The sequence below is a fragment of the Thermobia domestica genome, chromosome 8 (assembly GCF_964235325.1).
Source record: "Thermobia domestica chromosome 8, izTheDome1.hap1.1, whole genome shotgun sequence".
Classification (NCBI taxonomy): Eukaryota; Metazoa; Arthropoda; class Insecta; order Zygentoma; family Lepismatidae; genus Thermobia; species Thermobia domestica.
The window spans coordinates 63,159,084-63,184,501 of NC_137461.1; the positions used below are offsets into that span (position 1 = coordinate 63,159,084).

Below are 25,418 nucleotides of genomic sequence, written 5' to 3' on the forward strand. Positions count from 1 at the left end.
GTGATTCACTTTTCTTATGAATATGTACCTTATAGCTTCTACCGTATAAGTAGATAATTATATCATAAGTTTATTTTATGTTGGTAACTATATAATTGTGTATACACTGATAATTTGAGAAAGCTATTTATCAGTTCATGTAATAATATAACTATGCTTCTTCTTTCATTTCAGTTAACCGGAATTGCAATATTAGCTATAGGAATATGGATGCAAGTAGAACTATACAAGTACATGGAACTTTCGACAGAGTTCTCATCAACGGCGCCTTATGTACTAATTGGAACTGGTGCAGTTATTATTCTTGTTGGCTCCTTGGCATGCTGTTGCACTGCCAAAGGCCAACCGGTGTTACTTTACATTGTAAGTAGATGTTTTCTTATATTAGTCAAGTAAACAAAATGTAATGTTTCAACATAATGAACAAACTTGGAATAGTTTGATTCCTGATTTGTATAGGTTTTCTGTGTGATCGTGATTCTAACTTTGAAAGGTAGGCAATAGCTTGAGAGATAGAATATGGATATTTTGAACCCATTCGACATCTCAATTGCTACGTCTATAGGCAAAGAAGAAACTGTCATAGTTACGTGTAGTGTAACTTGCAGGCAAAGGAATACTTTCTAGTTTTATTAAGACATTAATTAATTTTTTCATCTAGTTTTTAACTAGTTATAATATTTTTTGTAGTATCTTTTTAAATCATATTACTATAAATAGAGCATCTAAAATATTTTTTTTCATACAGTATTTTTATTTATAACTTATACTATTTAGTTTCTTGCAACATGCAGATGGAATTTAAGCAAAGTAGTGTGACTGGAAGGTGAACTGTCTTACTCTCACTCTCACTCACTCTCTTTAGTATGCTAAGTACATAGTACTTGTTTGTTAAAAATCACTGATAAATATTTATAGTTCGAAATATACTGTAAAAACCTTTGTATTTTTCTAATACTAAATTAACAGTAATATAACTCTCTTGTCATTTAAGTTTCTTTAAATTTCGAAACCTTGTTTTACAGGGCGGAAAACTTTAGAGCATACGATTATGACACATTTAATGATTCGTTATATATATATATATATATATATATATATATATATATATATACAGTGGCGTATCTACGATTTTGTTTCGGGGAGGGCTTTGCTAACTTTCGGGGGGAGGGGCTTTGCCTGAAAATGTGAAAATTCTGCAATATATTTCATATACTTTACTATAGTAAGTAAGATTTTGGGGAGAGGGACTTAAGCCCGGAAGCCCTCCCCCTAAATACGCCACTGTATATATATATAATAAAAAGGTGTGAAGTGCGTGGATGATGTTGCATGATATATTCAACCCAGTAACGATTTTTGATGGTAATCACATCAGTAAAAAATATAAGATATCTCTACAAACCAAGGGAAGAAAAGTTACCTAATGCACTAATTCTTTCTGAATACCACTCATTCTAGCTTTGGAACTTCTTGTATAAATTCTGACTAATAAATAATAGCGTTACAGTTTCGGCAAATTAACTTTGCCTTCATCAGACACATTATCTAATGAAGGCAAAGTTAATTTGTCGAAACTGTAACGCTATTATTTATTAGTTAATATATGTTTTGGTCAGAATTTGTCTGTTAATTTACACTAATTCTTGTATACAATAATTAGTACATTAGGCAACTTTTCTTCCCTTATTTTGTAGTGATTTTATTTTTTACCGATTTGACTTTCCTCTAGAGCCACCACTGATTCACACGTTTCTAGGGATCAAGAAAGTGAGATGATCTAATATGATGTAAATAAAGGTTTTGCTTCCTGTAGAGAAATATTTTTCTTCTCTGATTTTTCAAAACAAAATATTGAATTCAAGATAAGTAATGAGACTAAATGGCTCAAGGGGAAATATATTTCCCTTTATCTTTGTCACTAGATGATTTTTATCGTGTTTCACTTCCATTTATTATGTATATTTTATCTTTAACAAATTTTATTAAAACAGAAGTTGGCGCGATTGGTACGATCATTCATGCTTGAAGTGAACGATACTTTTCGTTTAGAAGTGAATGATAGAAGAATATTACAGTTTTTACACAGAACCACCAAAGATAATACCCTATCCTGTCTGTCAGTAGGTATTTTCTGTTCCATATGTAGAACTTTCAGTAATAAGAATGGACTTTCTTTATGAATTTATGTGGAATATTCTGTACGATTTGCGATGGACAACATGAGTGTGTCATAGAATTAGGGGATGTTCATACCAAGAAACACGCCATATTTCTGTGGTATGTAAGGTTTCGAACTGGCAGTATAACGCTGGACAATAATTCTCATAGCTACCAACTTATTTCAGTTTCAAATGAGATCTTCATAATAATATCGAAGACGATAAGATTGGAAAGACCCGAAACTGCTGCCTGTCAGTATACTATAAAATTAGACTGATGATTCTCATTATATATTGACACAGGCAAACAAGTCATAGATTAGAAGTCAGTAGTTCTCAAATATTCAGGAACTAATAATAATAATAATAATAATAATAATAATAATAATAATAATAATAATAATAATAATAATAATAATAATAACATATCATATCGGATAATTGGATTGTCATGTGTGATGTAAAGTATAGCAATACGACAATAGTAGACGACCAGCAGCCGTCAAATATGTTTGACGGTAATATAATGCTCCTTACCTGGTGTCTTCCGAAACTTTTGCCCATTATAGCCGAAGGAATCAAAGCTTTGCTAGAACAGAAAGTATTGACTAGGTAGAAATTGTTTTAAGTTTCTTAGCGTTTGAAACTGATCCATGTTTATCGAATATTTCAATTGCACTTACGTATACCAATATCAATCGTTTTATTTATTTTTGAGAGAGATATATAAATTTAGCAATATATGTATTACATTTAACAATAAATATGTATGTAGTATAATTTAGGTAAATTTACATAGCGTAATTACTTGTCTGTTTTTCTTTCTAGTACGCCGTATTTTTGTTGATTATATTCCTGGTTGAGTTAGGATCCGGCATTTCAGCATACGCATATCGAAAGAAATTGAGGGAAGGATTTGCCAAAGGAATTAATGAAAGTATTATTAATTATGAGAAGGATGATGAGAAGAGGAGTGCCATTGACCTTGTGCAATCTACTGTAAGTAATTTAGTTTTAACATTGTAGTTTCTAAATCGAAGCTTACAAAATTCTTCCATACTTCACATATGTATTTCCACGTTTCCCACCATTTTAATCACTTCTTAGTCCAGAAAAAATCTCCTTTGACTACAGACAGGTCTGTCTTGCTGTGGTCAATTACTTTTTCATTATTATTGTTATTATTAGTTTTTCGATAATTACTCAATACCTTTACAGATTTAAAATCAAGTACATAAGTTTATTTCATGTTGAGTGCAATATACCATTCATAGCCTACATCGCATCAAAAAAGAAACCGAAAGCAAGACGTTCTTGTGGGCATTGATTTTTTTTATATTTAATTTCAAATCAATTATTGAACAATTGCAACGACAACTATTTCTAACGGTAACACATGCGTATATGTTCCACTAAGAATCGGAAGTTTAATTAACACTTTCCATCAATAACTAAATAAGTTACGGTTCCTTTGATATTTATATGAATGTTACTTCGTAAACAAGAAGCCTTGATCTATGTATATTAGTTTTGTATTAAAATTGCCTTTATTTATATCTAAACTACAAAAATTTTAGATTAATGTAAAGGTATTCTAAGGTGGCGCTCATATAATCTGTACCGTAAATCTTATAATAATGGTTTGCCGAGTCACTTCATAAATCATCGACAATATATATAAAACAATGAATGTTACTAAAATAGCTATTTACAAGTTGGCGATACCCATTTCTATAGTGCGTCCAGTAAGAGAACGTCTCTGACAGCTCGCAGTGACATTGCCACTACTCGCGTGTCAAGGTTTTTCTCGTTGCAACTGTAGTGACAATTTAATTAATGGTATAAGACAGAGTGATCGTGGTTGGTAACACTGGTATCAAAGTAGGGGCTGCAATGTCCCACCGCATGTGGTAAGAAACGTCAGAGACCATCTCTTGTTGGCCGTGCTATAAATCAATGTATTTCTTTTTAACTTTCATTTATTTTAATATGTACGAAATTGTACTCGTACTTTCCACATATCTTATTTCAATTAATAGGCTATCTAACAAACATACTCATTAAACATTCAACTAAATATCAATGCATAGTACAAAAACTTAACAGATTCCATATCAGTACAATCAAATTTATCACAGACTAACTCTGCCCAACAACCTGGTATGTGTAACCACTTTAAAGCTATTTCCGCCATCCCAACACTAGGTGATGTTAAATACTATAATACAGAAGCTTGTAGATACAGAATATTTATAGAAAATGTAATTTGATTCGTTATGAAGTATTAACAACTAGCAGGTAGATTTAATTTGAAATAGATCGCACTAGGCGCATTTTAATTTATTAATCATTATATTCACCTATGTGCCTGTAGAGATCAATGAAACATCTACTTGTATATTTCGGAATCTTTGTTGAACCCATGATCACTATGATTATAGTTGGAAAAGATGTCTTCTTGTGTAATCGCATTATATCACATGATTTCTTGCACTCGAGTTACGCATTGGAAGATATGCACTAAAGTTATCTGCCATTGAACGTTTCATTTCAGACTGTTGGCATTAGTTATATAGTAATATCCACTATCCACTATAAACTTCGCTTTTTAAGATTACTTAAAATACCAAATCCTCAAAAACCTAAACTCTAAAGTTACAACTCGCAAAAGTGACTTGGTGTTTACACAATAAATTACTATACAAAAAATACACAATGTCAAAGTAATTATTATAAAAGCCTAACAGTTATACCATGTTCCTATTTTACAGGTGTAAATTGATTAGTATTTTTTATCTGTTACCTAGACCTGTAAATAAGAAGATAATTGTTCGGATCTGATAATGATTATTTTGACATGATATTTCTTGTATAATTACTTATCACGTAAATACTAATTTATTTTCATCACTTTAGTTGGAGAATCTTAACTAATATACCTATGTATTGAAGTTTTTGAGGATTTGTTATTCAAGTAAATATAAATAATTTAAGTTTATAATTGACATTACTTCATAACTACTTCTTCTTCCAAGCCTTTTTCTCAGTTAGCTGGGGTTGGCTTTTCGGATCACTTTCTTATCTTGCGTTGTACCTAGTTATTCTCTGTGACACCACACTGCACCGTACCGTTCTTAACACAATCTTCTTACTTCGTTTTTGGTCGGCCTCAGGCTCGTTTCCAATTCAGTTCTATATCATCCACTCGGTGCATATTCCAAAAGTCTTCTTCTTACATGCCCAAACCATTTCAGTCTACTTACTTGCAGTTTTTCTACTACTGGTCTCACTTTTACTGTTCCACGGATCACTTCATTCTTAATTTTATCCTTCTGTATCACTTCACACATTCATCGCAGCATCTTTATCTTCGGAACATGCAATTTCTATTCCTCTGTCTTCTTCGTCGCCCAACATTCTGCTCCATATAATATTGTAGGTCTCACTATTATTTTGTAAACTACTCCTTTAAAGCGTATTGGTACCCTACGGTCAAACAATACTCCTGCCGCTTCTCTACATTTTGTATAACCGTTGATAATTCTCTTATTCCTGCATTTTCCTGCAGTATTGATCCAAGTACTTGAATTTCCTCGTCATTACCACGTCCTTTTCGTCCAGTCGTATGCTTGTATTCTCGATTACATTTTTGTTGAAAGGAAAATGTAAATATTCTGTCTTGCTTTTACTAATTATAAGCCCTTTGTTCTCCAATGCTCCTCACTAGACATCTAATTTCTCTTGTATTGCTGCTTTGGTCTCACTCACTAGCACGATGTCATCTGTAAATAGCATATTCTAAGGTGCTAACTCTTGGATATCCTTTGTAAGTTCGTCCGTTACATTTACAAAAAGCAAGGTATGGGCTAAAACTAAATCCCTGATGATGTCCGACTTTAACTTTGAACTCCGCACACACTCTTTACTCCTGTCGTATCCATTATACATATCTTGAATTATACAGATGTATGTGTGTGAAACACATTTCTTCGTGCCCACCAAATAAGATTCCGTGGCACTGTATCATATGCTTTCCCTAGGTCGATTAAAACCATATGAAGGTCCTTCTAGTATTTTCTGTTTTTTTCTATTAGTATCCTAAGTGCAAATATTACATCCATTGTCGATCGTCCTCGCTTGAAACCAAATTGGTTCTCTGTTACTTCGGTCTCACCCCTCAATTTTGCTTCTATCACTCTCTCCCAGAACTTCATTGCATGGCTCATAAGATTTATTCCTCTGTAGTTGCTACATTCTTGCACATCTTTATTTTTAAAAACCAGTAGAACATAGCTGCTTCTCCATTTTTTGGGCATATTTCCTGTCTCCAATGTCCTATTTTAAAAAATCGAGTAAATCTTTCCTTACCTAAACTTTTCCATGCTTTGATTGAGATATTATCAGGTCCTGGAGCTTTAGCACTTTTCATCTTTTTCATGGCATTTTTTACTTCTACCATGTTCATAGGCCGAACCAGTCTCTGATTCGTGGATAGGTTTTCGCAAGTTTCCCTCGGGTTTTCTTCATTGAGAAATTTTTCGAAATACTCCTCCAATCTCTTCTTTATCTTCTCTTCACTTATCAGAATCTTGTTATTTTCATCTTTGATACAGCGCACATGCAAGAAATGTTTCTTTTGCCTCTCTGTCTTACATTCGAAAGCTTGTATATCATCTTTTTCTTTTTTCACTTTTATTTGCAGGTTGTCGTACAACTCATTATAAACCTTGCCTTTTGTTTCACTAATTGCATTCATGGCGTTTATCTTCGCTTCCTCGTAATCCTTCAGATCTAGTTGATTGCCAGAGTACTACCACTTTTTATATTGTTCCTTTTTTTCCTTTACAGCTGCTTTACAACTTCTTTATTCCATTAGGCTTCTTCCTTGCTAGCAAACTAAAATCAAGAGTGCAGTGATAGAACGTTTTAGTGTGAGTTTCTTTGAACTCTTGAAACAAATATGTAAACTCGAATGTACAAAAGTGTGCAGTGTGATGTGATTACGTAAAAGCATGTCTTTTTTAACCTCAATAATCATGATCGTGTGGTTAGCCTGAATCCCGAAATTCATATGTTCTGTTGGTTTCTACATCCATTATATCATACATATCTTGAATTATACAGATGTATGTGTGCGAAACACATTTCTTCGTGCCCACCAAATAAGATTTCGTGGCACTCTATCATATGCTTTCTCTAGGTCGATTAAAACCATATGAAGGTCCTTCTAGTATTTTCTGTGTTTTTCTATTAGTATCCTAAGTGCAAATATTACATCCATTGTCGATCGTCCTCGCTTGAAATCAAATTGGTTCTCTGTTACTTCGGTCTCACTCCTCAATTTTGCTTATATCACTCCTTTGCTATAATTAATTAGTTGAACCTAATGATAATATTAGAAATATTTCATGGTGATAGTTTTTACGTTATATTGAACTTTTAAACATTTAAAGGTCTATTATAACTTGAAAACGGCTATATTGAAAAAAGAAAACTTTCTGATATTTGAGTTGAGCATGAATGTTAGTTTAAAGAAAATTATCAAGTTCATGCTTCACTCTATAGTTGTTACGCAAAAGGAAAGAGTTTCAGTCCAATCAGTGATTGATATGAAAGGGTTTTGAATGTGACACATCTGTATCTGGCTGGATTCACGTTAAGATACTCTAATTTTACAGTGCAATAAATAATTTGGGTTGAAGCATACCCTTACCTAAAAGTACTCGCTTCGACCATATTTACAGATACAAATGAAAAAAATAGTATGCCTTAATTAATCTGATTCGATATTCGTATTCAATCAGAAGGCATTTTAGATGGCTCTTCAGTTTTTGCAAACATGTTTTAAGCCCCCATCCCTTTTTAATCAGCAAGAAGTTGGTAATAATTAAGAATGGTAATTTTTTATGTAGATATTTTGTCATTCTTTTGTCTGCAGAATCATCGTAGCAGCAAATTTGAGAGTTGAATTTCACACTGATAGGAAGAAATGTTTTGTTATAATGTATTCAAATAACAATAGTTATTACGATTTATTATTGTTCTGTAGCATCTGTTATCAGCTTTAACTGAACTTGTCTTTAATTCGAAGCATGACAGATCTAAATCTAAGATTAAAGCATGACAGATAATCACCTAATAGCAATATAAAATTGATTATATCGAAAACTTCTTTTACGAGGTTGAGTTGACAAGTTCTCGGAATGATTTAACGATAGCAGCAATAGTTTATCACTAAGTATGGTACATTTATGGGCCATTTTCTTTTTTTAACAACTTTGTATTACTGACTGATCAGTAAATAACATCTGAAGTTTAGGTAATTCTTGTGCAATTGTATAGCACTCTTGATAGTTGTAAAAAAAAATGATACTGAATTGTCATTAAATATTTTATATTTAAAAAAAATAAAAAGGTATAGAGGCAGCAGAAATAAATAAAATGGAAAAATACTCTGACAGGTAGACGAATGAGTTTAAACACAATTGTGAAAGCCTGGAAGAAGGTCCACCAAGTGGATGCTCAAAATCTGTCATTGCATCAGACACTATTGAGAATGTATATAACACGGTACTCCGGGTTATTGATTAAAGATATGATATTGTAGAAGCTCTGGGCATTTTAGAAGAACTAGTATTTCCGATTTTGACCAAAGATTTGTTAATAAAGAAACTACCTAGATTCTGACACTTACCAAACAAATAAGAGTGCAAATCTTAGAACTATTTAGCCCGTTTTATGATAAATCTAACTGATCGAATCATAACCACCGATGATACATGAATACGTTACTGCACTCTAGAAACGAAATGGCAATGAAAATAATGAAAACAGCCTGATTCTCCACATCCAAAAAAGGCTATGTATGAGGCTTGTCGGAAAGATAGTGACTTCAGTTTTTTGGATGCAAGATGCATTTATCTAATTGTCTATCTTTCACGCAATAGAACCATTACTACTGCTGAATACTACTTTTTGGAACAACTACAGGGAAGAAACAAACAAATAAATAAATATTTATTTATTTATTTAAATAAATAAAAATAACGAGAAGAGACCAGGTGCATCAAAAGGGAAACCCATCTTTATCACGACTATGGTGACGTTGCAATGGAAAAATTAACGAGTTGAGATATGATTTTCTGTCCAATAAGCCTTGCTCGCCAGATTTGGCTTCATCTCTTCCCAAAGCTGAAAAAATACTTTGATGTACGTCGACTTTTTTTCAGCAGTGGAGAAGTACCTGTAATTTGCTTGTCTGGAAGAATCTGGTTTCCACGATGGCATAAGTGCTTTAGAATATCATTGAACAAAATGTCGAAGGAGATTATGTTGAAAAATAAACCTGCTTTTCAAGTGTGAAATCAATATTTTGTTTGTCATTCCGAGGATTTTTCACATGAGTTTTGTACATAGATTCTGATCTTCATTACCAAAGATTCGTGTAGATTGCATTGCCTTTTTTCTACACCATTTAGGTAGTTCATTGCTCTTGGAATACACTTCTCTACTTATACTGTTCAGAACACATTCTTCAACCACATTTTCATTCTGAATTCCCTCTATCTGTGTATTGCTCATTTATGTATTGTTACTATGCCTCCATTTTTTCCCTCACTCGATGCGTTGTGAAGACTTGTTTGATTTGGTAAACATCGTTTGCATCTGTGACTCATTCAAAAGCTATATTGTCATAAACACGCCTATATTTTCTACATCTTTTAAAGATACTACATTCTTTGAAGTTAGCATCTGTCTAAGAGTTTTTTTTTTTTAATTTATTTATTATTTTTTCTTTAAGTATCGGCAAACCTTAGCGTATGCTGAATGTTTAATTTTCATGTGTCTATACCTTGATAGTAATGACTTGATGACTGAGACGCTGTAGTTGCGTGGAAGTTACAAACTAACACAACACTATGTTGACAGCTACTTACAACAGTTAATTGCAAATAAATTATTTCTAGTTGTTGCTTTCCTCATTTCGCTATAAGATTGTTTGTTACGCTATATTTAGCTGTAATTCTAATTGACCCAGCTATCAAGTAATTCTTGTCAGCTATAGTATTCCATCAGAAAGATAAATTTCTCTAGCTCTCATTCTGTGTCTTAATATTCTTTTTCTGTTTGTGGTAAAAGTTGACGAAAACCTCATGGCCTGTTTGGTTTTTGCCGTATTGGTTTCAATGTCATTTTGAAGTATGGACAAATTTTGGTTGTGTTCACTAAACAGTTGAATGATTTATAAATCTCCAATATATCCAAGGTGTTCAAGTTCTGAAATATCCTACTAGAATACGGAGTAAGAATATAAAACAATTTACCCACATGAACATGTCTTCGTGTTATTATGTGGATATTTTTTTTAAGCAACAATCTAGTTGGGACGCATATCTTTTTGTAGGGTACATATGGTTGGAATTTCACTTGTAACTATAGCTCCCGTGTTATGTGAAAAGTTGAGGTTCTATAAGACAATATCCCAACTGAAATTTGGAAACACGTAACTGTAGTCTGACGTAACTGTCAACTGTAAAAGTCTCAATTCTCTGTGAATGAATAAATATTATTAAAATATGAATATTCAAGCTCATACATTCGTTGTATGAAGGAGAGTTTTTTTGTTTTCATAAAAGTTGTCATAGCTTACTCTGGCTGTCAATTCTGCTTATACCTCTTAGCTAAAAGAAAATATTATATATATATATATATATATATATATATATATATATATATATATATATATATATATATATATATATATATATATATAATATAGATAGACAGATAGATAGATGTAATGGTCACGTGAATGATTGATTAAATTATATGAACACCAATGTCGATAGTTCTTTCGTCATCATCCATCTGTAAACTCTAGATTCGGTTAATAAGTAGAAGTCATTATTAAATAGCCTTTAGTTATTTTAAAGTTTTTAACATCGAGCTAAATGAATAAAATAGGATAATTTTGGGCGATATCACCTTTTCATTACTGGTTAATTATAAAATATCTTAACTTAGCGTGAAATAAATTGATAATCATGATCACAGACGGAGCTACTGCAATTGTTTGATAGGATGTTTGAAAAGTAAATTGAAGAATAAAAACATGCAATACAATATGATTCCTTTTTAATAAATCTTCTCGGGCTATCAGCCACGTGAAGATATTCACATCCGACGTCTCGAATGCAGACACCGCATTCATCTTCACGGATTGTTGTGAAGAGACCGGAAATACGGAAATAAATTAGAGAATAAAGAGGGCCCCTTAGCAAGAAAGCTCGCCCCCTTGAGTGATGCACCAACCTATATCTACGTGCACCTCCTACATGCAGTTAGAGATCTAAAGCAGCATGTCGTCTGTGGTGTCGCGCCGCGGTTTTTATCCTAAGACATTTACCGGACAGTGTGTATTAGAGAAAGAAAGAAGGATAAAAAAGAAGATAGGAAAGCGCGTGAAGAATTTTCACCTCACCATTGGCTTGGGTAGTAGGAGGAAAAACCCCGGAAACACATGGAGTCCAGGAAAACCCCCTTTATCGGTCATGCACATGCTCAAGTTATTTACATGGTAAACCACACAAAGAAGGGGTGGGAAAAACCATGTAAAAGCATATTTTACTGTCTGTATTTCATCTAACTTAAAAGCTGGGTGTGAGTTAATCTAATATGTTAATTGTCTGTAGTTTGGTGGGCAAGTTTGGTTAGTGGGTCTTTGTGTTATTTTTAAGCATGCAACTTGGTCCTTGGCCTCGCCTAGTCGTCATCGGTTTGCAGTGGAGGCAGCTGTTTGACTTCACTCCTATCCCTCGGGTTGTGTCTTTTTAGTGCCGCTCCCTCTGCATTGCTTGCTTCTAGTAGCTATCTGTGGTTTGGTTACATATACCTCCCCAGTTGTGGTTGATATGGTGTTGATGGTTAACTTAAAGATCTTCTTTGTTGCTATTGTTATTGCATCTGTAAGTATTTTTCTGCTTGCTGGTGGTGTTGTCATAGTTAATATCGATGTTACCCATGTTAGTATTTGCTGTGTCGTCCTGTTTATGGCTTCCTCTATTGCTTGATTTGTTAAGGGGTTGTGGGTTTCTTTCTGCCTCTCTTCTGTCTTTGATTGTTGAACTCTGCTGTCTTCCTGGCTCTCATAAGGGCCTGAATATGTGCGCTGTTCTTCTGTGATAAGCCTGGGCCTGGACATCTCAGTTGAGGTTTTTGGTCTCTCAGGACATTCACTGCTTCCTGTCCTGTGACCATTTACTTTGCATGTTGCACAGAAGTTCCTATTTACTTTCTGGCTACATGCGTCTGTATGCGTGCCACCACATCTGTGGCATACTCTCTTACTAGTACATTGGAACTTCTGATGTCCATATGCGTAGCAGTTCCAACACGGGGACGGTCGGGGTTGGCTCCTGGATTGCTCTACTTTGTATGTCCTAGTTCCGGTGGGTAGGCCGTATGTAATTAGTCTATTTATTTGGTCTGCGTTGGTAGAGAATAACCTTACAAGTGGAGTTGGGCCGCTCTCTGACTGGATCCTGGTTATTGCGGTGTATTGAATTTTTTGATTGAGTAGCTCTTCTTCTAGTGTTGTTAGATCTTTGTTTGTGGGGAATCCCTTTATGACACATGTGAACATACGTGGATTCTTGCTCTGATTCTTCTGACTTCTCTTCGGTGATTGGTGCGATGCTCTATCTTCATTGGCTTCTGATTGGCTATTGTTCGTGGGTTGGTTACTAGCAGATACTGTTTTATTGTGGTCCTGGGAAGGGCCGGGATTTCTGGTCTTCACTTCTGTGGGGTTGGCTTCTACCTGAGTGGAGTTGCCTCTTTCCTGTTGGTCCTCAGAAGGGCCGGTCTTTCTAGTTGTCAGCTGTGTTGGCTTTGGTTTCACCTGTGTGCAATTGTTTTTCACCTGTGTGTGAATGGTTTTCTCCTGTGCGAGATTGGACTTGTCTTTAGGTTTGGGTTCCTCCTGTGTGAGTCTTTTTGTTGTTTCCTCTGTTGGCGCATTTTCTTCCGGTGATTTCTTTTTCCTCCCTCTCCTCTGGACCACTTGGAATTTTTCGTCTTCTTAAATATGGTTCTCACCTCCCGTCTTTGGCTTGGCCGTGGCAGCTGGGTCTTCTTGGTTATGCAGGACTCCATCCGTAAATAGTATCTCTGTGCTTGTGGGATGGTGGTCCTCATAAGGGCCGCCATCTTGCTGGTTTTGTATGGGGCGACGCTGGCTCGAGTGGAACACCTGGTCTTCCGCATCGTTTCTTCTAAGGTACTTGTTGAGGTTCTCTTCCATTAGTGTGAGTGCTTCAGCACGTATCCTCTCTCGCTCAGCTGTGGAGAAACTTGGGCTGCTCTGGAAGAAACCAGGTCCCTCATCTTCTTCGCCGCTCTCCTCCTCTACTCTGTCCCTCCTACTTGGCCTCTGGGATGGTTGTGGTTTGCGATTGCTCTTTGATCTTGGCATTTCTTCTCTATGTGGCTCTAAAAAGGGCCGAAAGCTCTGAGTTAGGTTTTGGTTCTAATCAGGGTTAGATTCTCTAAGTGAGATGTTTGTGTCTCTCTATGCTATCTAAAAGAGATAGTACTGAGTTCCTGTCAGCCGACTGTCGGCAAAGCCTGTTCAACCTATACGGCCAGTGCGAATCTTGGTCCGCGATAGGGGGTCCAGCCGACAGAAAAACAATGACTATTCCTTCTAAAAAGCTGTGTGTGTAGTAGAATGTTGTCAGTAGTTTTTATTTGGAAATTAACTCTTTGTAGCTTATCTTAAGAAAGACTGGCTACTTTTGTCTCTCTGCTGTAACAGCTCCTTCGGTTGGCACCGTTAGGTTTCCGGAGTGTTAACGGAAGATAATCTTCATCTTGAACTTGCTTTTGAAGGTCTTTGAAGGTCTTCTCTCTCTGCCACTACTGCAACTCAGCTCTCTGAGCATGTATATATAGCGACTATTTAGAGAAAAAGCTATGAATGGGGGCTTGTGATTGACTGAGAGAAATGCTGGCTTCTGATTGGCTGAGGGATGCTGGCTTCTGATTGGCTGTTGTTGTAGCTACGAGAAATGGCTTCGTTGAATGTCTGCTTTCTTCCTGAAAAGGGCCAACTAGATAGGGCTGAGTTGAAACCCATTGTCTCTATTGAGGCTGTTCTTTTCCCATGAGATAGCTATGATCTCCTTTATTGTTCTGTCCTAAAAATTGCTGTACTTGGCCACTATGGTGGTATTTGTAAAATCTATTCTGTGTTTAATCTCTAGGCTATGCTCTGCTAGTCCTGATTTCTCGAGTTGCTGAAGTCTTATGTGGCTGTTGTGTTCTTTGCATCATTGTTCTATTATAAGTCCAGTCTGTCCTAGTATACTCTGCTACATTTACATTATATACAGTATACACCAGGAGTGCGCAGGTGAAGGTCGTCTTTCACGGTTTGAGTAATGATCTGATGTGGGCTGGAGGTTTACGAATAATTTTTATACCATGTCTGGCAAGTATTCTGCTGAGTTTGTTGGAGGTGCTGCCTTTTATATATATAACATTTGATTAGAGTTAGATGTAACTTTGTTCTCGCTAACCTTAGTTTCTAATCAAGGAGTTTAAGTAATTTTAAATAGTATCATTGAAGAAGTTTCTCAATTCCGTAGATATTGCAAAAACAGGAGTGGGAATATCAACTTTTGTTGGTAATCGTGCGTTTTTATAGAAAACGGTTAATTAAGTACATATGATAAATAAAAATGAAAACTACATTAGTTCTGATCAGTTGGTGGTATTTAAGTCACAAGTGCTGAGTGCTGAGTTGAAACTTATTAGATTTTATGACTATAACTAAGAACTATTTATAACGGGCGCCAAAATAAATGACTCAAGAAACTAAAAATATTCCCTATACCCTCTCTTTATATATTTCGTTATACCCTCTCTTTGTTAAAACCAGTATTGGCTTATTTCACACGTCAGCAACACATACATACGAAACCAAGTAACGTTTTGTATAACGTTTACTTGTGAGGATAAAATCATCAGTAAACGTTATACAAAAGGAATTCAATATATATAGGTACTATCTTAACTATATATAAAACTTCATGAACTGACATAAAAGGGTACTTTCGGTTGGACATGGAAAGTTGAAATTTGGCACGATTGTAGCTTTCCTGGACAAACCGACAGGAAAACTGACAGAAGTAAATATTTTTAAGTCTTAGGGTGTCTAAAGAGGAGATGAATAAATTCCTAATGTTATTTAAATGGGACTTTTTTTTGGACCTATAATCTCATATTTTAGGTACTTGGAATTGGAATACAAACTTAAAATTCGGTATGCTTGTACGTTTTTGTTAGTGTTACCTAAGTAAGTCAGTAAAAATTAAAAATTCCAACTTTAGAGTGGTTTTATGAAGAACTGAAAAATCTTTCCCTTGTTATTTATATGGGACGTCTTCTACACCCCAAAATGTTTAGGCACTTCCGATAGGATTAGAATAATGAGATTTGGCATGATTATAGCTTTTCAGGACTAACCGACAGAAAAATTGCCAAAAGTTAATATTTTTTAATTTTTAAGGGGTCTAAGGGGGGATAAAGAAATTCCCATGTTATTTAAATGGACGTTTTCTTGGAGTACAAAATCTTATTTTCTAGATAGTTGAAATAGGAAAAGGGTGATACATAAGACATGCGAGGCCGTAGGCCGAGCAAATGCAGAAGTCTGGGGGCGGAGCCCCCAGCTAGTAGTCATATATAATAAACTCCCCCAATATATTCGAATGATAATTATAATTATAATTAAACAAATAGGAACATTCAAGAGATTGATAGAAAGTTATCTATTAGACACTACCGTTATTCTTAAATGAATTTCTAAATATATAGGGTGACCCAATAGTACCTTCTACCTACATTTCTAACGCTAACAAAACAAAAAGCATTGTAGGTAGAAGGTTGCTAATACAAAAATATGAAATGGTATTGAAAACAGTTCGTAAATAATGCAAATCTTCTTGTAAAATTCTTGTTACACTTCCCCTAAGAAGCCCAAAAGATGCAGCACGGTTCTTTACAGAACGTGTTATGAACTGCAAAACAAACTGTCTCACAATCTCAATATTTTCAGGCATACGAGCACTTTTAGATCGGCCAGATGATTTTGTATCAATGCTGAACCCATTGTTTGGAAATTCTCGACTCACTACGAGATAGTCTTTTTATTTATTTATTTATTTATTTATTGCATTTTGAACACAACAGGTGAATACCCATTGACAGTGTTCAGCAGTATACATAAATGATTACATTACATAATATTTGTTCTAGATGCTAAACTATGTTGTAAAAGTATTGTTTGTACGTACATCATCAAATATATCTATTGTAGGCATTATATTTGAACACTATTATATATTGTGCATTCTCCTAATAGGCAATATACTTAATGCATTAGTACGCTGTGGTGGTTCATGAAATGTTTGTAGCCGTGAGCGCATTTTCCTGTTCGGAACATGAAGGAACATTTCGAACAATAATATTGGCGAATCTATCTCATTATGTTTAAGTTTATGCAAAAAATACAGAAGGAAATTAACTCTTTTTGTTTCAAGAAAATGCATTGAGTAGATTGGTAAGAGTTCAAGATATTTTTCATATCGAGGATAGATCCCCGTGTCTTTATATATTAAATAGCGTACGAATTTTGATTGAAATGCAGATTATAGAATTTTAAGAACATTAATGGTCTTGAATTCACTTCCAAGTCTTATTAAAATCCGATATTTCTGTAAGGCTCATTTACAATTCGATTTAGGTGAATATCAAACGAGAGATTTGATCTTATTAATACGCTAAGATAAATTATTTGGTAAACTCTTTGTGGTGGTATGCCATTAATATGATACTCAAATTTCAAGTAGTTTCTTTTTCTGTATAAAATATTACAATGCACACCTCAATGTTTAATGGTAACTTATTAATTTCACAACACTTATGAAGTGCATTGATGTCATTTTGCAAATTAATGCAGTCTCTTTCGGAATATATGACACGGTAAATTTTTCAGTATTCTGCATATAGCAATTTTTGTGACTTTATTACTTCAAGTAAATCATTAATATATAAGAGGAACAGCAAAGAACCTATGTTCGAGCCCTGTGGAACACCTAAATGAACTACAGATTCAGTGGTCAGGACATTTTTGAAGCGGATACGATGTCTGCGTTCGTGGAGATATGACGGTAAAAATTTACGTAGGGTATGAGAAGAATTAAATGTTACCAGCTTGCTAAGAAGAATATTGTGATTAATAACATCGAACACCTTACTGAAGTCTGTATAAATTGTGTCAACTTGATTTTAATTGTCAATTTTTCTTGCTAATAAGTGGGTAAACTCAGCAAGATTAGTTACTGTTGATTTTCTGGGTAAAATACCATGCTGACTTTGCGAAATAATAGGAAAGACATGGGAGTATACTTTTTGTCTGAATAATAATTTTAAATATTTTAGCAGGTGCAGAGATTATAGCTATTGGTGTATAATTTTTTATATCGGTATTATTTCTACTGGCTTTAGGAATTGAACAGATATCAGCAACTTCCCATCTTGTTGGGAAATGAGAACTAGCTAGTGACCTATATGGCCTACAATGGATGTTTAAGTAAATGGCAGCAACCTTAGTTATATATGGTAGGATTTTGTTAGAAAAATTTTCGTTTCCGGTCAGAAGGATTGTCATTTCGTGGAATAGCAAACTTTAAGTGAAAAATTCATTGCACTATAATCACAGAACTGGTGCTTTTCAAAGACATTTTGGTTGCGTACGCGCGATGAGCTCCTAACCAAACTACAATAACGATTAAAAACTGCAGGAAAGTGATGAGCGGAAGCGATGACCTCGTCTCATCTCGTCCTTCACTGACAGCGCCACAACCGATCAAAAGGTGGGAAATTTACTTGGATACTATTGGGAAATATTAACAATAATTGTATTGACAATTGTTGTATAATTTCAACACACAACTGAACAGAGTTTAATCCATATTCCAAAATGTAAAGAAATGTAAATTAAATAATATATTGTTACTATTAAAAACTATGTTACATTGTTCAAAATTCAAGAATATGGAATATATATTGTAAATGTGACAATTTATGAGAGAAATAAACAATATATAGCTGAAAGATACTGAACAGAGTAATTCAAATCAAAACATAATGGTTACAAACTCTTTTCAATACAATTTTATATTTATGAATAAATAAGTTTCTATCTGTAATACTCTTTGTTTTAATAATCTTTAAAAAGTGAGAAGTTTTGTTGGGTCATCATTTATAAATGAATGTAATTATTGCTAGTGTTGAAAAATGTATAGTTTTATGTCTTTTTATATCCTGGATTTCATTTAGTATTCTAAAAGTGCAATCATGTATGTATGTATGTATCTGTTACAATTATGATATATATATATATATATCTATCTTTCTCTTACAATTTGACGAGTCTTATTTATACACACGAATTGGTGCAATATGTATGATTACGCGTAAAAAGGAAATACAATTGAATTGACTAAGCTTTCTACAATAATAATTTACAAAAATGTATTGAATACTAAAATATTAAATAATGGTTCTGGTAGACGTTTCAATGAATATTAAGTTATTGACTGGTATTTCAATTTTGCTTATAATAATTCAATATATTTTAATATTTCTGTTGCAAAAATATAAATGTCCTAATTCTAAAATTTTATATTGTCATATTTTGTTATATATTTTATGGCGAGGTGGTAATACCTCTCTTTATTTTGTTTCAGCTCCATTGTTGCGGAAGTAAATCATACAAAGACTGGGAGGTTCTTCCACAGTTTGCTGAAAGACCACCGAATTCTTGCTGTAAATCGAAGACTTGTACTAATATTCCGGAAGATGTGTATGATAAGGTAAATTTGCACATTGATTTTACCATTGACTACGTATTTTCTAGCTTTATACATATTCCTGGCTCTTCGTTGTCTAAGCAGTTTAGTGGTTAACACTTTTTATTATTTTCAATAAGTTAGGACGTTAGTTTTGAAGAAAATAGAAATACTATCTATCTAACTCTATGGCCAATGGAACCCGAAGGTTCAATGCCGCATTCACAGAAGCTCTCCCCTGACTTCTATACTTAGCCAATTGGATCCAGTTTCTACTTTGTATTCCTATTTTTGCGAGATCCATCTTAATATTGTCCTTCCATCTGCGCCTAGGTCTTCCTAATGGTCGTTTTTCGATTGGTCTTCCAGTTAAGACTTTGAAAGCGTTCCTACTTTCTTCCATTCTGGCTACATAACCTGCTCTCCTGAGACTCTTAGATTTGATTACCCTAACAGTATCTGGTAAATCGTTTAAATTATGTAGTTCCTCGTTATGAAGTTTCCGCCATTTCCCATTCCCGTTCCTCTTAGATCCGAATATTCGTCTTAGGATCTTGTTCTCAAATGCTTTCAGTCTATGTTCTTCTCTCAGAGTAAGCGACCATATTTTCAACCATACAGAACAATAGGCATGATTGTTGTTTTATATATTTTAAGTTTCAAATTCCTCGTCAGAATTCGCGACGAAGGTAGAAATACTAAACCATTTTTTTTTCCTACAGGGTGGAACATCTACACACGTTTTGTCTACTTCTCGTGTAGAGGATGATATATTAATCAGTACTAAGAAGTGAAAAGAATTGCTTACAGTAAAACAAGAAAAAAATCATTATCAACCATTGTCCGGAAACTTATAATTTAAGACCTATAGGGCTTCGAAAGCGTAGGCAAATATATACTTTAGAGCTGAATGTCGTCCAAACCATGAGTTGTACAACTGATCTGATACATCATATTATCATCATCTATTCTATTCAAATTGCATAGTGTAGAAATCGTACATGTAGTGGTGCAAAAGATTTCCCAAAGAGTGTAAGTGATTTCCGCATATTTTGTGAAGTAAAGGTGAATGTAAATGAGAATCTACGCGTCAAGTGACGATCAGAAAGCAACAACTTCATCATGAAACGTAATATGTCAAGTAAGATAATTATGCCAGACGTTTAATGAATATCAAAATGTTAAATTGTACTTACTACTGAATGATTACATTCCAGGTCCTAGTAATAGTCATACGTATAGTGCTGATCGTGCTGAAATTATTGTTACAATATGTGCTCAATGTCTTCTATCTGACCATATGTGTATATAAGCGTGAGCACGGCTAACTAATATTAACAAATACTATACTTCAAGCGTGCCTTGAATGGTACAAAATCCATGTGACTTTCTTACATATTCAGAAAACGTAAGTGGCCCTAAACAATCGGTCCTCTTTAGAGAACAAATGCGTTGCAAGTGCCAGGAGTAAGGGGTACGGAAGTTACACATGGAACATATATCTAATAATTTACCTGAACTTCGAGCGTGCATCCAAGAAGCAGTTGCATCTATTGACTCTGAGATGTTGAAAAAAGAGTGTGACAAGACAGACTTACCGAATTACAAAAGGCACTCACATTAAGCATCTTTAACTTAGAACATAACACGTATGTACTTAGGAAAAAAAAAAGTTTTTGAGTTCTTTGATTTAACATAAATTGTATTAATATATCATTGTGAATAAATAAAAGTGAGTTATTAAACTTTGAAATTGGGAAATCATCTACAATAGCTCTGTATTTCGGACATTTATGATTTATCTTCAACATAAAACTTAAAAAGATGAAAGTTATATTGTTGCATGTAAAATAAGCGTATAAAAGAAAGAAACTAGTGTAGTATTTTCAATTTTTTTATTCATATTTTCTTGTATTTCTAACTTCTTTTGCCCTTGTTCTGAAGATGTAATAGTTAAGTGCTCGTAATATATCAATTGTGATTTTTGATTGGTCGTTTGGAAATCAGTGTAGGGAAATTTTATATTATTTTCTTTTATAAATATCTAGTTTAGTCAGGGAAAATTCGATTCATTGTAGATTAAAGCACTAATTTCAATCTAATTCCAATCTAAATCAGGCTTCCTCCAGTTACTTCATGAAATACTTTACGTAATTCAACAAGTAGCATTGACATTCAAGAAAATACCCAGTACTTACAAAATATTCAATTATTCATCATCTAATACAAAATATTATTTTAAATTATCCAGTTTATTATAATAATTTTTGTTCACATTTCAAAGCATATCCTACAATATTAATAACATTTAACGAGAATAAATATAAACGAAACGTTGTATGATAGTATGCCCTCCGGGGCCTCCTTCCTATGGGGAATCAAAATTTCAGAATGTGGCAACGTCGCAGATTAACTTGCAGCCATTAGCATTACTCTACGAATACAGCAAGTAGTTGAATCGATTGCTACACTAAGAAGTGATACTAGTGTCAATCAATATCGAGTTTACCTGCCATCTAAAAAGACTCGATATGGCTATTTGATAAATTCGTAGATCTAATCTATGATTCTTCATTTGCGACATTGCCACATAATGCAATTTGTCTCCAGGCGAGGACTCGAAGGGTATACAAATATATATATATATATATAGCTTTATTTTGACTTTTGGAATTATGCTCTGTGATCCATGGCCGACGTCAATATATATATATATATATATATATATATATATATATATATATATGGTACTTAAAAGATACGTCTGCATTATGCAATTTTGAACAGAGCAGTTGACAAGTTTTTAACAATAACATACCGCTTCAATTCTACAGCCTATAGTTTTAATAACATTCAGTTTTAAAAAAAATCCCTCACTCTTCTGGTAGCCTGTAGGTCCTAAACAGTGAGTTTCCAGCTATAGGTTCATTGTGTCTTTCTTCTTGTTTTGCTATAAGCAATTCTCACCTAAAATTTGACGAATTAATGAATCGCCCTGTAAAAATCCACAGAAAGTAGTATGTGAAGCAAAAGTAAACGCATTCAGTTCTGCTGGCTATAACCTTCACTAATATTCACCCCTACCTAATGGAATTTTAAACCTTTATCTGATGCAGCTATGACGGAATTAATGCTTTAACTCCAAAATTGAGGAGTTTGATGCAATAACGGCGTAAGTCTGAAGCATGTAGTTGGAGAAAAACAATGTTGAAAATTTAAGTAGTGTTTTTTTTTCTTACATAAAACAATGTAATATGCAGCATTTTATTCCGATATTGAATTGATATGTTACCAGGAGGCTAAACAAACATGGCAAAAAACACAAATGCGTTTGATGCAAAAAGGGGCGATAAATTCGCTTACGCCCTTATTACATCAAACTCCTCAATTGTTGATCTCAACTTCAAATATTTATTCTTGAAGTTGTCCAACACAACAGAGAAATATGCAGATTAAGTTGCATATGTGTGACATATCAAACTGTCAACATATAATCATTTTGAATATTTGAACATTTAATGCGAGCAAAGCTACCGGTACTTAACACTGTTAACCCTAAACTTCTTTGTTCAACTTAAATTGTGATTGGATACAAGCAAACGTTTGAAAAAGTAGCATATCATTATTAATAGTATGGGTGTCACTGTGAGGAGAAGAAAAATAACCATGGATACAATCTGCTACTTAACAATGTATTTTTTTACATATGTAGTACATAAACAAACAAACTATACGTTCCAGCAGAATAAAAACGGTCGATTATTACTGGCAATGAACGAGAGAAGTTTTAGCGCCATAAAGATTGTTTTCTTTTCTTTCTTCGATTTTCTGGAAAACTACGCTACACATTTATCGTTAAAAATGTAATTTTATTCAGTTTGTTGTCATCCATTGATCGATTCTCTTTTTTGCACAATGATAGTGTAAAATAAAAATTAAAGTTGTAGAGTAAATCAGAATTTTTGGTTATATTTCAATTACCATATTGTGTACTCTGTCGCCTTGTGAGTGTCATAATGAAAAAAAAAATAATCTGAATCTGCTTCATCTTAATAAGTGGCGTGGTAATCGTACAATTCAATTTTAGGTTTACTTAAAAAATCGGTACAATGAGGAATTACACTTGCTCATATCATTTTATTTCAGTTCAATGAGCTCTATCGATTGATATATGTACACTCATGTCCAAAATAAATGTCGCATGTCTATAAACATGTTGTTCTAGGAATATAATTTGATAACGAATTCGTCCGGAATTTCTTATAATGTTATGTGTATAATCGGCAAAGACATGTATGTGGCAAATTTTATGTCAGAAGAGCAAAAAATAGAACAATAAAACGAAAATAAAATTTTCTTGTCCATTTGGCAACATTTTATTTTACTCATTATAATTCTCGTATTTATAATTCTTTTCCTATGGAATTTACCACAAATATTCATTTCCTGATTGTACACATAGTATCAGTATTAAGAGTACCCTGCAAAATCAATATCAAATTATATTCTTACAAGAAGACAGTTATAGATATGCGACAATAATTTTGGACATGAGTGTACCTTTATCTTTGGACAAATTTTCTTGTTAAATGCTATTAATAATGTAGAATATCAACATATCAACTCTTAAGATAATTTATCATAGTCAGTTTGAAACACTACTTTCATATGAGATGGTACACTGAGGAACTGCTGTGCATAGTCAGATAATATTCAAAATTCAAAAAAAAAAAGTAATACGAACAATAAAAGATATTAAACCAAGAGCTTTATGTAGAAAAATATTCAGAAAACTAAAAATTCTTCCATTACCTTGTCTTTACATATTACGAATATCAATCTCAAACAGATACTTAAGTGTAAAGTGATGCACATACGTACAATACTAGAAATAAAAGGGATTTTGCAATTACTACACATAGTACAACACTTTACCAAAAAGGCCTTAAGTATATAGGAATATTAATTTACGACAAATTACCTAACAATATAAGAGACTCCAAATCAGATAAAAGTTTCAAAGAAAGACTAACACGATACCTGTAGAAACATTGTTTTTATTTTTCTCCTGAATATTTTAATCATACACAAAATACTTGTATAAGTAAATCTACAATTAAATGAAAAGCTAATAACTTTATAGTGAGGTTGACAACACTAAATAGTACAGCAAGTAGATATGTAAGTAAGAATATGTATCAGTAATATGTAAGTTAACTGTGTATACTTATAATTTGGTAGTAATACTTATGGTACAGCAAGTAGATATGTAAGTAAGAATATGTGTCAGTAATATGTAAGTTAACTGTGTATACTTATAATTTGGTAGTAATCTGGTCATACTTTACATAAACTCACTACAAGAAATGTATGGTCTACTAGTTAATAAAATGTATATAAAGTATCTTTGTTATTCGCATAGAAATGTATTAACATCTTCTATACCATGTAGAATATTGTGGTCGCTTGAAAGTAAAATAAATAAATAAATATGCTTTGAGCTAATATGTTAAGCTAATATGTTTTGAGATCTGAAGAAATATTATTATTATTATTATTACTGTAAGCTGGACAATTTAAACGAATATTGCGTATATGATGATGAAGAATTGAGTATTTTGTAAGTATTGGGTATTTTGTTGAATGTTGGTGCTACTTGTTGAATTACGCAATGTATTTCATGAAGTAACTGGAGAAAGCCTGATTTAGATTGAAATTACGTTGAAAGGATTGTATTAGTGCTTTAATCTGCAAGAACTCTGATTTCCTTGACTAAATTAGATATTCATAAAACAAAATAAGACAAACTCTTTCTCCGTTGGTTTCCAAACGAACAATCAAAAATCACAATTGATATATTACGAATACTAAACTATTATCTCTTCAGGATAGTAAGACTATTCATGGCTTTGGATTGATTGTTTTAACGAAAGAGACACTGACCAAAGCTTAAATTTTTATTTTAAATTATAATTTGTAACTGTTTCGGATATCTAGCATATCCTTCTTCAGACACTATCGAAATTAATGAAAATACAGACATCTATATAAATGTTGTTATAAAAAAGTTTAAATTCTTTTAACAGACATATATATATATATAGTCATTGTTGTACTTTTTTATTTTTATTTATTTATTTATTTATTTTTCTTTTTCTTATTTACTGAGACCTTCAGCCAATCTTATAAGTCTTCGTGTTCACTTTCCAATTAATCACGTTATTTCATTTTTGATTCTTATAAGGGCCTTTTTATTTATTTATTTATTATTTTTTTTTTCCCTCTATGCTATTCAAACTTCCTTGCCATAATTCATTAATTGGTAAGCCCCCTGTCCAGT

At 33.3% G+C, this 25,418-nt stretch overlaps 1 protein-coding gene across 1 annotated transcript in view; it reads left to right on the forward strand.

Moving 5' to 3' along the window:
• LOC145692959 (tetraspanin-7-like) overlaps positions 1 to 25,418 on the forward strand; it is a 104,386-nt gene that overhangs the window by 70,197 nt on the left and 8,771 nt on the right. The window contains exons 2-4 of the mRNA XM_081768554.1: positions 175 to 363; positions 2,991 to 3,161; positions 18,977 to 19,102. Of these exons, the coding sequence (XP_081624680.1) occupies positions 175 to 363; positions 2,991 to 3,161; positions 18,977 to 19,102 (486 nt within the window). The remainder of the gene's footprint in view (positions 1 to 174; positions 364 to 2,990; positions 3,162 to 18,976; positions 19,103 to 25,418) is intronic.